The sequence below is a fragment of the Neodiprion pinetum genome, chromosome 2 (genome assembly GCF_021155775.2).
Source record: "Neodiprion pinetum isolate iyNeoPine1 chromosome 2, iyNeoPine1.2, whole genome shotgun sequence".
NCBI classification, from domain to species: domain Eukaryota; kingdom Metazoa; phylum Arthropoda; class Insecta; order Hymenoptera; family Diprionidae; genus Neodiprion; species Neodiprion pinetum.
This window is the reverse complement of record NC_060233.1, coordinates 34,057,191-34,073,362: the sequence shown is the minus strand read 5'-3', so window position 1 is coordinate 34,073,362 and position 16,172 is coordinate 34,057,191. Positions and strand designations below refer to the sequence as shown.

The 16,172-nt window shown below is 33.8% G+C and overlaps 2 protein-coding genes and 1 long non-coding RNA gene across 6 annotated transcripts; 2 read left to right on the top strand and 1 right to left on the bottom strand.

Moving 5' to 3' along the window:
• Positions 1–523: 523 nt before the first annotated feature.
• On the bottom strand, positions 524–12,469 carry LOC124211775 (uncharacterized). Of its 2 annotated transcripts, none has more exons than XR_006881514.2 (3): positions 11,066–11,813; positions 4,829–10,913; positions 524–810 (listed from the first exon to the last, which is right to left on the bottom strand). It is a non-coding gene; the product is annotated as an uncharacterized lncRNA (long non-coding RNA). The 2 variants fall into 2 exon arrangements; XR_011176289.1 differs by lacking the exon at positions 524–810 and adding an exon at positions 12,319–12,469 and having other exon boundaries at positions 6,750–10,913; positions 11,066–12,237.
• Positions 663–8,735, top strand: LOC124211771 (transmembrane protein 268). Of its 3 annotated transcripts, XM_046611177.1 has the most exons (6): positions 663–1,289; positions 1,416–1,796; positions 2,050–2,217; positions 4,876–5,071; positions 8,000–8,083; positions 8,448–8,735. In XM_046611177.1, the coding sequence occupies exons 1-5, from the start codon at positions 663–665 to the stop codon at positions 8,050–8,052; spliced, it is 1,425 nt and encodes a 474-aa protein (XP_046467133.1). In that variant the 3' UTR covers positions 8,053–8,083; positions 8,448–8,735. The 3 variants fall into 3 exon arrangements, with proteins under 3 accessions (XP_046467133.1, XP_046467131.1, XP_046467135.1); XM_046611175.1 differs by lacking the exon at positions 8,000–8,083; XM_046611179.2 differs by lacking the exons at positions 4,876–5,071; positions 8,000–8,083; positions 8,448–8,735 and adding an exon at positions 2,922–4,849.
• MCPH1 (Microcephalin) lies at positions 11,919–15,672 on the top strand. The gene is made up of 5 exons (XM_046611163.2): positions 11,919–12,461; positions 12,623–13,389; positions 13,519–14,064; positions 14,199–14,436; positions 14,514–15,672. The coding sequence occupies exons 1-5, from the start codon at positions 11,937–11,939 to the stop codon at positions 14,787–14,789; spliced, it is 2,352 nt and encodes a 783-aa protein (XP_046467119.1). The 5' UTR covers positions 11,919–11,936; the 3' UTR covers positions 14,790–15,672.
• The last annotated feature ends 500 nt before the right edge of the window (positions 15,673–16,172 follow it).

Below are 16,172 nucleotides of genomic sequence, written 5' to 3'. Positions count from 1 at the left end.
TATCCTGACGTCGGTGTCCCCCCTTGCGTATACCCTCACCTGGGTCACCTGGCCTAGCCAGGTTCTAGACTCTCTATAGTATAGGATACTCGAGTCGAACGGTTCACGTCGCGTATCAGGTAAGCGAATGCAGTCCGATGTTTTATTCACACTTTGCCACTAAACGCGCTAATTTGGGATCGGCTATTGCGGCGTCAAATAGGTAAACAATTGTCAATCATACCAATTTCCCGGCAATTGTTTGTTATCTGCTCAGGTATTCTTGTAAGTTTCCATACGCAATATAATAAACGTACGTATCGTGTCACACCCACACGTCAAAAGATTTACAACGTTTCACTCACCACCAGTATAATTTTCACAACAATACGAACGTCGCGTAGGTCATTAGGATTTGTGTTGCGTACGCTTAGTTTTGGTAAAGAGGAGTTACGAAATAATTTCTCCGAATTCTTTTGTGCGCTCGTATCTTTAAACTCGGTAATTATGTGGTAAAAAGATGAAAAAAATTAAGGTCAAAATGTTTGCAGTGATAAATATAATTATTTTTTCATCATTTTCACTTATGTTTTCAATTACTTCAAAGTGATAATATACTTGATTTATTGTTAATGTTAATCAATTCTCAATTTAACACCTTACTCTTGTTCATCCAGAAAAAAATGAGCTCCTCGATGTCTCAAGACACAACTGACGATGTGCCTATATCCAAGTCACCCAATTCGTCTGGGGATATACGAGATAAGACTAAAAATTGGGTCCAATTTGATGATGAAACGCCACCAGAAACACCAGCCCGTTTAAAACCACCTGAGAAAGTAGAAAAATCAAATGAAAATAATCCTGTGGTAATGAGACCAGACACGGTAGCTGTAAATGTTGAGAAAATAGTAAACTCTGAGGAAGTGGTTGAAAGTGCACAAAAGAAGTCAAACGATGAGTACAGTGGTGCAGTAATAGCCACTGAATCAGTTCATATTAATTTAGATAGATCTGGTCTGAATAGATCTATATCTTCAGAAGGACCTGACCTAAATTTACCATCCGATGTTAGAGTGTCGGATCCAAAAAGTGCTTCTTTGAAAACAATTGACCTTCGAGATACTTCGAATGGGAGACCAAGTACTAATAACGTTGTTAACACCCCAATTGGTAACATTAGGCAGGGCTTTGCCAATGGGGACACAATTGTCACACTTTTACCAGTCAACACAAGATGGCCTTGGATTACGCCCGCCAAATTTCGACCAGAGTTGGTACCCGAAGAATTAATGGCTCAGGGTTTGACGGTAAGTTGGACTTATCACTATAACATATTAGGTACTTAGGGTAATAGGCATCGATGCATTACTTATCAATTATTGAAGTACAAAATCGTTATTCAAAACTTATTGATTGAATATTTCATTTTTCAGCTTACAGTAGAAGATTACGTGTATATAATGGGAGTACTTGTAAACGACGTTCGATTCAACATGTACAACATATGCTACAAACGTATTCTCGTTTTATGGATATTCACTGCCTTTGTAGTATTACTGGGATTGTTATTCTCAGGAGTAACAGGATTAACCTTGTTCGGTCTTGGTGTTATGTGGCTAGTCTTGAATGCAGCTGCAATATTTTTGTGCATGTTTGTTAAGATAAAGTTGAACCATAATCTAGAAAAATGTATGGCTCAAGTAAACCGGCATTTATTGCGACACAAGATATTACTGGGATTAGATGACCGTGGCAAAATATCATGCCATAAAGTCAACTTGTGTTTTATTTATTTTGACACCACCGATTGCATTGTAAGTATGAAAACAAAAACATGATTGCTATTGTAACCATTTCACAGAGCATTGCCAGACAAAAGAACATATAAAACAAGTATAAAATAAGGAGAGATTGGATTTAAGACAAAAAACGGAAATCTTATTTTTTATAAAAGTTTGAATTCATAGTTTTTCGGAAAAACACGTTGAGAAAAACTCCCGTGTCAATTCAGGACTTGTCAGCGAGTCCTTTGAGTGCTGATTCTAGCGTATTTTACTACTTTTACAGAAAAAATTGCAAGAAGTAATTGAGAGGGAGGAGCGAGAAGGAAGAGTCATAGGAGGCGATGAGGCAGCTGAATCAAAACGTAGACAGGACCTGCAACAAAGAATGGATATTGATGACAGCGATATTGTTATACAGGGTAGTACAACTACAAGAGTATCGCGTAAGCAGGTCAGTATAAATTCAATAATTTCTGCGATGTTTCAAACAGTATGTTGACTGATATTCGTTGTTTGACAATTTATAATAGTAAATTAAATTCGGCTTAAAATCCCTTCCACAAATACTAGCATTGAGCATTAATCCGAAATAACAATAAAACAGGTGATATCTTTGATAGTCAAACATAAAAAAATAAACGTATGTTTTCAAAGTCAAATTTTTTAATCTACTGAAATCCAAACAAATTATATTAAGTTTTATGGGTTCCAATTCTTGTTAAAAGTGTTGTAAAGACTTTCTCATCTAGAACTGTGGGATTTGTACTATTGCCATATATTTTATTTCAATTGTAACATTTTATGAAGTGAGTCAAAAAAACAGGAAAGCAACTGTGTTATACTTCAAATAAAGCTGAAATAAAATACAAAACAAAAATTGTTGAAATATTTAGAAAAATTATGCCACATCACATATTATTTGGCTGTAGAAAATATACCATACTTTTCTAAATAATAGCTCTAAGACGAATTTAAAAACAATTTGGTAAGATGTCGTTTATGACACTATTCGTTTTGTATCCAATTAAAACTATATTACAGTTCTTCCTAACCTCTGACCCACTTTGTAGTATTATAATGTACATTTTATCAATACACTATCACACGTACCATATTATTTACATCCCAGTTATTTTACTTAAAATGATGTATTAGGGAAAGGGTGAACTAGTACTTTGTCGGTACGTACAACGATGGGCTAAGGACTACTTGCGACGACGTTTGGATTGGACAGTTGACGAGGAGGGGGGTAACCCTTCATGTCCGCGTCATTCCGCATCTTCTTTATGTCCTTGTCAATATATTGAGGAATGGTTAAGAAATAAGCCTCGTATTCAGGGTAGAGATTTCTGCCCCGTATGGAGTGGATTTCTGAGGGATAGGGGGATTTAGCAATTGATCAAAATATACTTGATGCGTTATAGTTCTTCCTCTAGAGCTCGATGTGAACATTGCTGTTCTCATGGACAGATTGTTTTTGTAATTTTAATCAAACGGAATTAGTAATTGTTCAATTGATTTATTTTCCGTTCTGAAGTCTTTCAAATGTTAGCTTCTACCTCAAAATTTATATGCTGAAATGGTTTAATTGATAACAGTTTATCAGATTTTTGTGATATGACGTGCCAAAATATGTTTACCTTTATTGTGGTCTGTATTATAAGTTGACTGGAACGGATTGTCCATCTCGAAGATCTGCCTTTTATATAAACTTGGAATCGTTCAATGCTATTTAAGAAACAAGTTATAGAACTCACAACACCGGAGGAAAGAAGATTTACATACGAGGCCACAGATTATGGTAAAAATGTTGAGTGGATCCCAGGTTGAAATGGATCGGAATGAGATATGCAATACTGTGTAGATTATTCTCACTCTAAGTAAGACGTGGCAGCAAGAGAGTACTTGTTAACACTTGGATTTGCAGCTTGAATAAAAAAAATACATTCCAATACTGTTGGATTTTCAAAATGTATAAATATTACGTCATACTAATTTAATTTCATAGATCTATTTCCGACTTTCATCATATTTTATTCTTTACATTACATAAAAAAATTAATTGTTTGATAATAGCCAGGATACAGCTGTATTATTATCATATGTATCACATATCTCATTACTCAACGAGCATATATTGAAATAATCACGTCAAGTTGTCTCAATTTTTAATTACGTTTAACATTTTTTTCATCTTCTGTGAGAAAATATCTGGCAATGTTAGTCAATATTTGTACCAGTGTAAAATGCATAACGTCATTGAATTTCAAGCATCTATATGTGAAGTGGTATTATTACATGTAGTATTATTCGGTTATACCATTATAATTATATTTTCATGTTTTCAATGTCAATGATGAATTTTGTAAAAACGTAGGCAGCCACACATTTTTTCAAATAAATCCATACGCGAAACAGCTTTGTAGTATACAGTAAAAAATGTTATGAGTTTGTAATATATGCATCAGTCTTTAACTAAATTATACATTTCTCAACCGTTTAGTGTTACAAATTGTTTATTTGAATTGCATGCATTACATGCTACATTCCTATTCTTGAAGTTTATACAACTCCTTAAACGAAAATTTGTTTGGCATTTTAAGAATCTTCTTGAATACATTGTATAAATTAATTGATTTTCTCTACCTGAGGATCAAAATTTGTTGACGACGCGTGTTTCGTATTCTAAATTTAGCATTATTGCCAATAATGTTGATGTACTGTACACATTATATAGATATAATCGTATAATGCTGAATAATTATTATTAGTGCTTTATTTTTTCAACAACTGCTGACTGCTTATTCATTTACTCAATCTGACTTTTTTTTTCTTTGGAGCTTGTAATAAGTCACGATTAACTAACAGATTCTGCAGTTTTGATGACAGTGAAAACATAGAAAAACGCATTTTACCAATACTGGAAAGCTGCATGGCCATTTTGTATGTTGATTGGGTGTTTTGACTAAATTCTTAACCACGAAACTAATCATGTATGTTTGTATCACCTATTTTCTAAAAATTCAGCTATGCACAAACTTACAGTTATTAACATTTATTACCTAAACGTAAATAGCAGGTATTGAACGGTGCTGGTCTGTGTTGGTAGGAGCGGGCGGAGTTGCTGCTGCTGAGATATGCGTCCAGATGGGCGCGACACTTTGCAAGGCGCAGACTTGACCTGGTTATAGATTCCCAGGAGCGAAATAGAACTGTTGTGGGGACATCAGTCGCACCACGACATTGCGTCTCCGCCCGCTGCCCCTGCCAGTATATAGAAGATCACCTCAAATATAAACCCAAAGGCAAGTTGACCATGCGTCAATTCTTTTCTATTCCAAATTATGGCTTCAAATGATAGAGGCACTATATGATCTGTGGAAATTCCAAACGTACCTTTATTTTTACAAATTGCATGCTAAAACACAGGTGCGTGTTGAAAATGTCCTAGTTTTGTTGGACGGTTGATCAATATTAACTTTATAACTAAATCAAACAATAATTGTAAACAGATTTAAAGAATGATAAGAAAACACTTCATCTAAAAACGTTATTTCTGGCATTATAAGATGTTTCTATTAGCTATGTGACGTAATGGTTATCTTTCTGACCCACATTTACTCATTAAATGTAACATGAAACCTTGCACTATGATACATAGCCATATAAAATACTGGTACCTAATGGGATGAAGGAATTTTTTTTTGAAATGATTGAATCTGAACAGTTCCTATTTAATATTTCATTATGGCTATAAATTTTTCAAATATTCAAGGATTACTCAATAGTGAATATATACTTTGCACTAGAAAACACTTTGGTATATTTATCACAAACTAGCATTATATGTTGCATATTTTTATTGTTACTTCATTCATTTTTTATTTTCACACATTACAGCGATCAAAACTGTACTCACTGCTATTTAGTCACGTTGTAAATAATCCATCGTACTTTGGTTGGGGTTTGACAGATAACATACTTCAATGAAATATTGCAATAATGAGGCAAATCAAAGGCTAACGTTAAAAATTTCAAAAACATATTCTAGTTCACATAAAAATATGTAGTAAATTTTTTGGTAATGGTGAGATTTAAAAATTCATGAAAAGTGAATCAAATTGCTTCATTGTTGCATAATGCCGTTCTCTATTCTATGTGGATTATACTAGTTTAAATGGTATATAATTAATTGTCTTGTTTGAGCAATTTGATAAATGATTCTTATTAGTGACCAAGATATTTTATTTGTGGTTTTTTTAATTTTTTGGTAACTCGATACACTGCGCTTTACCAATAGTGCTGCTTCTCCCACCTGGGGCTAAATTCTATGGCTCTTTCCATAGTGTCGTACACTAGATGTGCACGCTATTGCTTTCCTCTGAAAGAAATTCTCTTACACACCCAACACTGGCACTGTTGAAAGAGTGAACTGTACTATTACAGCAATACTGAAAGAACTAATGAATTCCAAGTATTGCTCAATCAAAATATGTATATATAGCAGCTATTTTAAACATGCTTTTTGGTGGTAGATCTATTGTATTTTAAAAGACTGACTTTGCGATCTAATTGATCTATGTATTCATGGACAAAAATCTCATGTTCACAATACTTCATAAATATTGGTGCTAGAAAATCGAATAGACGATATTGTATGTATTATAGCAGTATTCGGATTTACTTATTTACTTATGAAAGGAAAGCAATGTGTATAATTTAAGTTTTAACACATTCAACTCATCTTTGCAATGAGTATGATGTGAAATATAATCGTACTATACTACAAGCTGATCAAATGGCAGTAAAGAAGCAAATTTCAATTCATCTGTCTTTTATAGACAATAATTATTATAATATTTATACATTAAGAATTTGAAGTTCATTACCTTGATTGATTGTTGCAAAGTATTCTTGGGAATTATTAAATTTGTATCGATCATTTTTACTGTACAACTTGATATATGTTTTTTGTCACACATGCATGAAAAGTGGGGCTTTGCATAGCAGTTTAGCAGGAAGAAAGTGGCCAATTTCCTCTTAGTGTTGTAAAGATAGGTTCGCCCAAGCGCAATCCACAACTGCTTCACTTTCGTCCCTATGGAGAAAAAATTGGCCATTCGTACCCGCAATACTGCCAAGTAAAGCCCTACCACTTTTCATTTACTTATTATGAAAACTATTCTGTGCGACTCGAGCCAAAAATTGGCGATTGCAACTCGTGTGGTTGTTGCCCTCACTTTGCTCAGGTGAAAACTTCACACTTGTCGCAATCATCAACTTCTGTCCCTTGATACATACTATACTATTTTTCTCTGGAAAATTAACAAATATTCTTTGCAATTTATGCATTTCAGTAACATCTAATCATTAATCACGAAGAGTAAAAGTTATCTACAGTTTACGAATTCTTCAACTTTCTTATTTTTTTGTAAACACGGTTATTCTGCAGCACTATTGTATTTTTTTCGTATACATATGGTGAACATATTGCACTTCAATTTTCCGTCCCTATTGAATTTGGTTAGCTAATTTTAGCATTTCCAATGAAGTATGATTAACACGCTTAGATTATAGTCCCATAGGACTTTGTTACACGAATCACTCGGATTATATTGAATTTATAAATTCTAAGGTAAAAAAAACAAATGCAAAGCATTTGATATATATAATTATTAAAATAACAAATTATATATTTTTATGTACACATATTATGCATCCTTGTTATGACCTGTATTAAATACTTATTATACAATTTTATTTCCGTTTTTTTCTCATTTCTTTCCTTGTGTACATCGACATCATTTTCAACCTACTTATTTCATTATCAAATTTCTGTTCATTTCTATATTTTTCTGTTTATGCAATTATCATTTGTCTGCTTTTACTATCTATTCTTAGGCAAGGGCACAGTTCAAAACGATTGTATGCACAAGTTATTAATGGAAAGTAGACAGCGGAAAGGAGTGAATGTTTATTACCAGACAAGCAATTAGTACAGTAAGACAGGGGATATCGGACACAGGTAAAAGATCTGTGTTCATAGCGGGCATTTTAATTGACTTGCACTGCTTACTATTTTTTAAACTGCTGATCAACCGGAATTACACTGAACAAACGATAATAATTGAAAAAAAACTTCAGTTTTTAGAGGAAATCTGCACATTTTTTAACAATTGGTTGGGCTACCGTTAGAAAGTTGTGACTAATAACAACATAACAATTTCACGCAGCTGGACAAAAAACATTACAGGTGGCAGTTTTATCGGATCCTCATACACATTAACTGCATACAACTTGTTCACAATTACTACCTTGTAAGTATTATAAATGGGAATATAATACACATATATTAAGCAATTAATTGTAATGTAAATCGGCTTTGGTGATATCGCAAATGACTAGAATAAGTTTTCACGAAGTTAATTTGACTTATCTTTCCACTAACAGAATCATATAACTACTGACATCTTAACATTAACTTTAAATACAATAAGAAGGCGCTTGCAATGAGCCTCTCTAATTCATCTCACTAATAGGTTTGCACCTTTGGCCAGACACAAACACTACACAGGGCATCTGGATATGTTTCTACCAATTTACTGTATGTTATTGCACCCTAGACTGTATCAAATCAATTTGTTTAATGGTGTAATATAACTCATTCTTCCAATTTTACAGGATATCCACCTGGTTTCACTTGGTGCGCTTATCTTAGTGATCCTGCTGTTAGAGTCAACACAATACCAGACTTAAACTACCACTAGCAATAATTGTCTTACAATTAAAACTTGAGGCACAAAATACGTGCAACTTATTTTTTCACTGAACTCAATTTCTTGTAAAATTCAACTAATGAATATCGAGTGCTTGACAACTTATTTTGCAAACTTATTTCACGTTCTGATGAATCGATTCATTATTTATCATAGAATTATTATACAGTATGACAACTTCGTAAAGGCACCTGAGTTCAAGTAAAACATGAATAATATTCTCTTGGAACAATATCGTGCCTTTGATACAAAGTTAGGGTAAAAATAAATAATTTGTGATGGGTCGTTAATGTATCGATATATACGGTCTGACTGAAAAGTGCCTATTTATTATTTCGCTAAAAATTATGCTCGCATTCTCAAGTTCAGATTTATTGCTTTATAATTCTCCAATGTGTAAGGCCTTCGGATTTGAATCTCAACATACCTCAAACGTATAAAGATATATAATATTGCAACTACTGTATAAATATTTCTTGATCAAAGGACCCATTTTTGAAATGTACTAATCACGATCTCCGTCCTAATTTTGCTAACAAATGTGCTCTCAAGCGGTATTTTCATATTCCATGAATAACTAATCTGTACAAGCATTAATCTGTGGAATCAAACTTTTATCCGTGTTTCCAAGTTTTCCACGTAAGTTTCAAGATTCATGAATGGTACTTTTCAAAAGAGGCTTTAAATTTGTTAAGCACCTTGTCTTCCGCACAACTTGACAACAAGATGCAGATTCAATTACACTTTGATTACCTCGTTGTACGATACTCAAAGTTGAATAATCGTAATGTATTCTGACATTTTTCTCTCTTTTTTGCGGGTCAACTAAAATAAGTAAGCAGACACTTACGCATACTGTATCATAGTTTTGAGCTTCAATAGTTTTCCTAAATTTACATTGTTACTTTCTAAGAAAAGAGAAAACCAGCACCGATTAATTTAAAAGACATTATTACAAATGAGGAATTAGAAGTTTTCAGTGTAAACTTGTTCTACTGTGTGACTGGAATTAACATGGTAATATGCGTTGAAAATGTAATCTTTGCAGGTAGAGATGCTAATTGATAATGATTTTAGCACATTGTTCAGTAAGGATCTTTACAGTCTACCAATTATTTTTCATTTTTATTCTCCTAATTCTCAATAAATTCACAGGAGCAGTCATTTGTTAGTTTGAAATAATGTGCCTTTGAAGAATGTAATTATCGCAGATGAAATTAGTGATGTAGCATAAAATATTTTTAAAGTAAAACTGTGCCTTTTACACAGGGTGACTAAACCTTTCTAAATTTCATGGTATGGCAAATTTGTAGCTATGAACGATGACTTGGAAACATTTATGTGAATTTGATAAAATATTTACACAGGACAAATATGTAGTCTTGTTGTGTGCTGCAGGAATATTTTGATTTTTTATATACTACTACTTGTAGACACCCAAAATCTGTAGGCAAAACTTTTAATTTCTTTTTTTTAGGTAGACTTTAATAGCAGTTTTAAAATTACGTTGCAAAACTGCACATTACGCACATTGTATATGAAATATCTCAAATGAATATTACAATTTAGAATCTCAAGACTATATTTACTGTTTCTTAATACCTATATGAGTATCTCGATGTTGAACGTCCATATAATTTAAGTTAAAGGGGCTAGACGGGCTTTTTTTAACAAACTTAATAGTGGTGAAATTAAGGAAAAAGTATGTTTAAAAGCGAAAAGTTTTGTGTTTGAATTTCCGTACTTTGAATTTGATGTCTAATTTTTTTATCTGTGAAATTAATTCCGAATCATAATTTATAAAGGGACTATTAGGAGATTCCCATATAAAATAACTGTCCAATTTTAGTGGATTTTTTCATATATTATAGTGCAGAAGTTTTCACCCTAACTAAATTTAGAATGCGTTTAGTGTTCTCGTATCCCCGAGTAAGTGTATTTAAAATAAGTAAACAACATCGAGTTAAACATATCATCATATGTACTTTAAAATGAAATATGTTTATCATTACATTGAATTAGAATAAATTAGGATTTATAGTACATAAAACAATTTACAAGTATATTACTTTTGAGCTGGATATTGAAAATTATATTTGTTGATTATAATTATGCATATTGTGATTACACGTTATAAACAAATATCATTATTACTGTTTAACAAGGGCATCTTGTGCTTGTTTCCTTATACCCTCAGCCATCGTTTTCATCTCTACATTGGCACTTTGCAACGACTCATTTTCTATCGATAGTGTGTCACTTAACTTCTTCAAAGTTTTTTTAACATTTAAATATATTTTCAGCCTTGTATACACGGATTCCGCATCATATGTATTCATCGGATAATGCAAGTTCTCATCCCCAGATTCCTCTATAAATAACACAAAGGTTAAAGATATAAATGTTCTTGAATTTCTTTACTGAATTACATCGACTTTAAATAAATGAAATATTAGATTAGACATGAGAAGATATAATTAGGAAACAAGTAAATTATTATTATTGATACTTAAATCTACGTACCCCTGTTATTGAATCTGAAAACCACATCATCTTTATTTGCATTTAGAATATCTTCCAATACCTGTTCAGGTGATGGGGGATGAGGCCTCGGCGGTAAATTATTTTTTTTATTTCCAAACATATTCAGCTATCTCTTTTTTTCGTTTTTCATCAATTAATTTTCTTCACATTTTTTTAACAACACTGGTCAATCAATTTTTAGGTTAATTGTAATCCCTTAGAAGTTCGTAGTTTGAAAATTTTCAACAAATCTTTTATCCAAGTACCTCAAAGGAGCTTTTTTAACAAAATGGGTAAAATTATTTTGAGTAAGATAAATTCAAAAGAAAGAATAAGGACTTCGTGGTCTAGATTTTCACGAGCATTTTTGCACCTTGGAGCATATACTATGGAGGAAGCCTGGTATACCCTTTCGTGTAAGTGGAAAGCGGCACAGAGAGCGGAATAGTAAGCAGAGTACCCTTCTCTGTCTCGCACGCTCGCGACTGGTTGCCGTAGAAAGAGAGAAATACTCGTCGGGGACTCTTTATCCGCCGCTAGGCTTCCTCCACGATATGTGCTCTCAGATTTGCACTCAGGTCTATGACTCAAGCACGCCAGGTAGCGCTTTTCTGCTTTGTCAGCATTCCTATTGGCCAAAACTACTGTGGCCAAGAGCTAGGCAGTAAAATACTGCTGCCCGTAAAAATCTAACCTAACGCGGGAGGTGTCAAAAAAAAAGGGGGTTCGCTGACCTCAGGACGTAAATAAAGACGATAGATAATAACAAAAACAAATATCAAATGATGTTACTTTCGAGGTCAATATTTACTTAAGATTTTTTCATGATGAAAGTCTATTTCTATGAAATTGTGTGTTAACCATCACCGTTATGAGTCCAAGGCGAAAAACTCAGAGAAGGTTAAGAATTCCGAGTATTCAAAAAACCTACAACAATCGGCGTACTTCACTGAATGTGAACTTAAGCTACGTTTCAGACCCAAGTTTATCGCCTAACGATAATAGAGTGAATTTAGACAATGTGAATAAAACTATCGTTGCGAACAGCCCACCGAGGATCGAAGCTACCCCAAGAAGATCGCTTACCAGAAACCACACGTTGAAGAGATCCAGCTCCAAGCTACGGTTTATAAATGAAAGTCACAACCATAATAATGAGTCCACGGAAGGAGCTGCTGGTGAAAATGTTGAAAGTAAAATTACTAATGAAAGTAGCAGATTGTCACATAAAGCAAAGATATATGGAATCAGACCTTCCTTCGTCAGGCTAACAAGCACACCTGTAACAGGTAGACATGGAATGGGGCTCGATTCTAATAATATGCAAGAAATGTTCTCGCCTTCGGAAAATGCCAGGCACTCCAATGCTCTGGAACCAGTTCGCTTTCCCCTTCAAGTAAGACCCATGTCTTGTGGAAAGGTCTGGCAACAGATTTATTTTCTGCACTTAATCAAAAAATACTTTGTATTCACGAATTGAACAAAAATTATAATTTGACGAAGAAAATTTGATTTAATTCAAACGAAAGTATCATAAGTTTTATTTTGAACTTTCAGGGTGAAATTTTGTCCTCTTCTGCGACCATAGTTATGGAGACTTCAATGGACATCACCACTGTCCAAGGACAATCAATTTTGAATTCCGAGCAACCGAAATCTGATATCACACCAAACTCACATCGTGATACAAACAAAAGTGACAGTTCCTCGTTTTTCATTCCAGATACAGATCCATTAACATGTATAGAAAAGAGAGTAGATACCACAGTAATTTTAGACTCTGAAGAACAAGATGTCAGTATTAATACAATACGCACCTCACTGAATGTCAATACATCGCTAGATTCTAGGTTCAGCTCAGTGCCAAATTCAAGCCTTTATGACCCCATAAACATCAGTAAAAATCAATCTGTGATTCATGATCAAAGAAATGGCACTAATGCTACCTCGCCATCTTCGCAGGACAGTGATCCTACAAGTTCTTTAATAATTACTACTGCGTTAATTGAACATGACAATTTGTCAAATGACTATAATTATCAACAAATAGCTAACGAAGAGACTGTTATCAATTTGGAATCTCCAAGAGAAATTAATCTTCCATACAACCCATCTTTGTATAAAAGAATACCACAAAATGATAAATATTGCAATGACCAAAACCATGCTACTCCTGTAAAACTAAGTAAAATAACCAGAGCGACAAATACTCCTCCGACAAACGATAAGGAAAATACAACTTGGAGCAGAAAACCAATTCGTAATATGCAAACAGACCTGTTGAATTCAGATGCTATGAATGACAGCAGGTCGTCGGATACTTTGTAAGTTACTTTCATGTAAATTCTATTTTGTAACATTCAATTTAGATTTGGAATCCATGACACGTTATTTTTTTTAGCAACTGGGATAATGAAGTAAATCATTTACGTAATTTTATGTTACTGTTACAGATCATTGGAGAATGGAAACCATAGTAGCCTTCACCCAAAAGTTAACCAACCCAATGCAATTCGTGACTTGTCCAAAAAAGCAGTTGTGAAAGGAAAAAAGAAATTATTGAGATTAAATATATCTGAAATGGTAGACTTGTCGCCAGTGTCAACTCAAACACTGCCAGAAATTCCGTTGGTTTGTAAAAGACGGGTCAAAATACGTAATAAAACGGCTAAAAAAATCCCTAAAACTAAGGGTCTTAGTAAGAAACCGATAGCTTCATCTGACAACGATACTGAAGAAATTGAGCCAATACCAGAGAAAGGAAAAAGGATCAGAAAACTAAAGGCAAAAAAAATCGTGATTAATAAGATGGCAGATATTGATCTATGGAAACGAATGGATGAAAATTCTCATACTATCAATGAAAGCTGCGACAGTATCAGCACAGCCATAGGAAGGACATCTCTAGACGATTTTCAACCAAAAAACCAGCTTACTCAAAACACAAGTAGCAAGCAAAGACCAAAAATAATAATAGTAGCGACTGGATTATCGATAGAGTAAGTATTTTATTGCTTTTTTTTTTTTTTCTAGCTTTTTCGTAACAATTTTTCATGGCTCTGGTGTTTTGAACATAAACCATCATTGTAAGGTCGGCTTTGGATCAACCTTATTTTTACATGATGCTTTGTAGGCAAAAATTATTGGTAAAAAATACCATTACAACTCTGGGTTCAGCCAAACTACAAAAAATTGTGACCCGCCATACTACACATGTTATTAGCAATGGCACACGTACTGTAAACTTGCTGCGTGGACTACTCAGAGGTTGTTGGCTAGTGAGTTATGAGTGGATCTCAAAGGTACGCGAGGCTAAGGAATGGGTGAATGCAGAAAAATACGAGATCGTCAATTTTTCTAAAGCCGTACAAGTGAGTTTCAGAGAATCAAATAAGTTCATACCCAAAAGTTTCCTGTTTGCAGTTTGCATATATATTCGTTTTTGCAGGAGAACCGCAAGGAAAAGCAACTATTTCGAACAGCATATGTGTCGGAAATATTTCTCACATGCGGGTTGATACATATTAAAAATAAGACGTCTACTCCAGCTTCAATTTTAGAAGAACTGGTTTGCATGGCAAGTGGTCGAATTACCAGGAAACCGGAAGAAGCTAAGATAATTGTAGGCCGTGGAGGTCTAAAAGAAGTTTGGATTTTAGACTCAATAACACATGGAGAAATTCAACCTTTAGAACTTTATTCAAAGAAACGGAAACCGCAATGATTTAGTTCCGAAGTATATAGGATAACTTAGGACTATCACCCCATAAGCTACCAATATAGTCCTCGTGCAAAATTTGCGACTGAACCATGTTTTACTTTGAATCAAAAAATTTGTCGTCTGCAAATTACAGCCATTTGAAATTGACTAATTACAGAGCAACATCTGATGGCTCAGGACAACTGCCGAGTGCACGAGGATTAAGTGCGATCCACCAGCTCTGATCTAAACCATCAGATGCTACCAGATTTGGTTAATTTCAAACAGCTATAATTCGCGAATGACAAATTTTCTGTCGGAAATAAAAAATATTTTAGTCTCAAATTTTCATGAGGAATATTGGTATTCTATGGGGCGATAGTTCTGAGTCACTTTCTATACCCATGCTTGCAAGCAGAACTTCTTGCAAATATAAATTTGATCGCATAAACTTCTAAAATTGACCAATATATAATTAAGGGTAGTACAATCCGCAGGGAAGAATCAGTGAAGAAATATAGATTTATGTACCTTATACCCATATATATTATTGTAAAATATTTACTTCTAAACGAGTGAGTTAAATTGTCATGTAAAATACCTGGGATCATTTTTGTTCCCTCAACATTATTGTACATTTGTATATTTAATATAGTTAATATTTATATATTTATTTATATAGTTATTTAAATACTCTAGATGAAAGTTACGATTCTGAATGAATTTAGCAGGTGCAGTTTATTAAGAAACCATGCAATTAGACTTTATAAAGGATCAGCAATAATATTTATCGGTTTGCAAGTATGAATGTACAATAGGTAATAACTTAGAAAAAATTACTCCCTTTTTGATAAATATTTATTAAATTCAACAATCTTCTGTACTGTTATACCCGTTTTCGGAGTGAAAGAATGTAAATAAATTAAAAATTATAAAAATACTAACTTGTCAGATTCACACCTCAATTATTGAGTTCCCTAGCGGTGCGGTCCATAGATGAATAGAAATCGTGGGCGAAATTGACGACAGTACCAAATCAGCCGTATTTCTCCCAATGATCTCTACTGTGTGTAGTAGAGTACACAGCAGACGTCACTGATTTATCCCAACTGACCGGCAGCTTCCACTGAACTGCGATGGTCGGGTTTCAGCCGAAGGTGTCGCTCGGAGGTGAAGTGCTATTTTTTCTACTAGCTATTCCGCATGCGTGGGACAGTCTAGACAAAAATGTGATATAAGTGATTGAAGTAAAAGCAGGTGTATAAACTTTTTGAAAGACTGTACCAGTGCGAGAGAGACAGCACTTCCACTTGATTATAGCGTTTAGCTTTTATTATAGTTCAATGACCAATACTCTGCCGTATTTAACATCACGCATGCAGAAGATGTTTGTAATTTGTGCAGTTT

Bases quoted from the DNA above. Each gene is read 5' to 3' on its own strand.
- LOC124211771 (XM_046611175.1), top strand. From the start codon at position 663: ATGAGCTCCTCGATGTCTCAAGACACAACTGACGATGTGCCTATATCC. The intron at 1,290-1,415 runs GTAAGTTGGACT...TTCATTTTTCAG, and splicing joins TAATGGCTCAGGGTTTGACG to CTTACAGTAGAAGATTACGT. The intron at 2,218-4,875 runs GTCAGTATAAAT...CTGTGTTGGTAG, and splicing joins CAAGAGTATCGCGTAAGCAG to GAGCGGGCGGAGTTGCTGCT.
- MCPH1 (XM_046611163.2), top strand. From the start codon at position 11,937: ATGAGTCCAAGGCGAAAAACTCAGAGAAGGTTAAGAATTCCGAGTATT. The intron at 14,065-14,198 runs GTAAGTATTTTA...GATGCTTTGTAG, and splicing joins GCGACTGGATTATCGATAGA to GCAAAAATTATTGGTAAAAA. The intron at 14,437-14,513 runs GTGAGTTTCAGA...TCGTTTTTGCAG, and splicing joins ATTTTTCTAAAGCCGTACAA to GAGAACCGCAAGGAAAAGCA.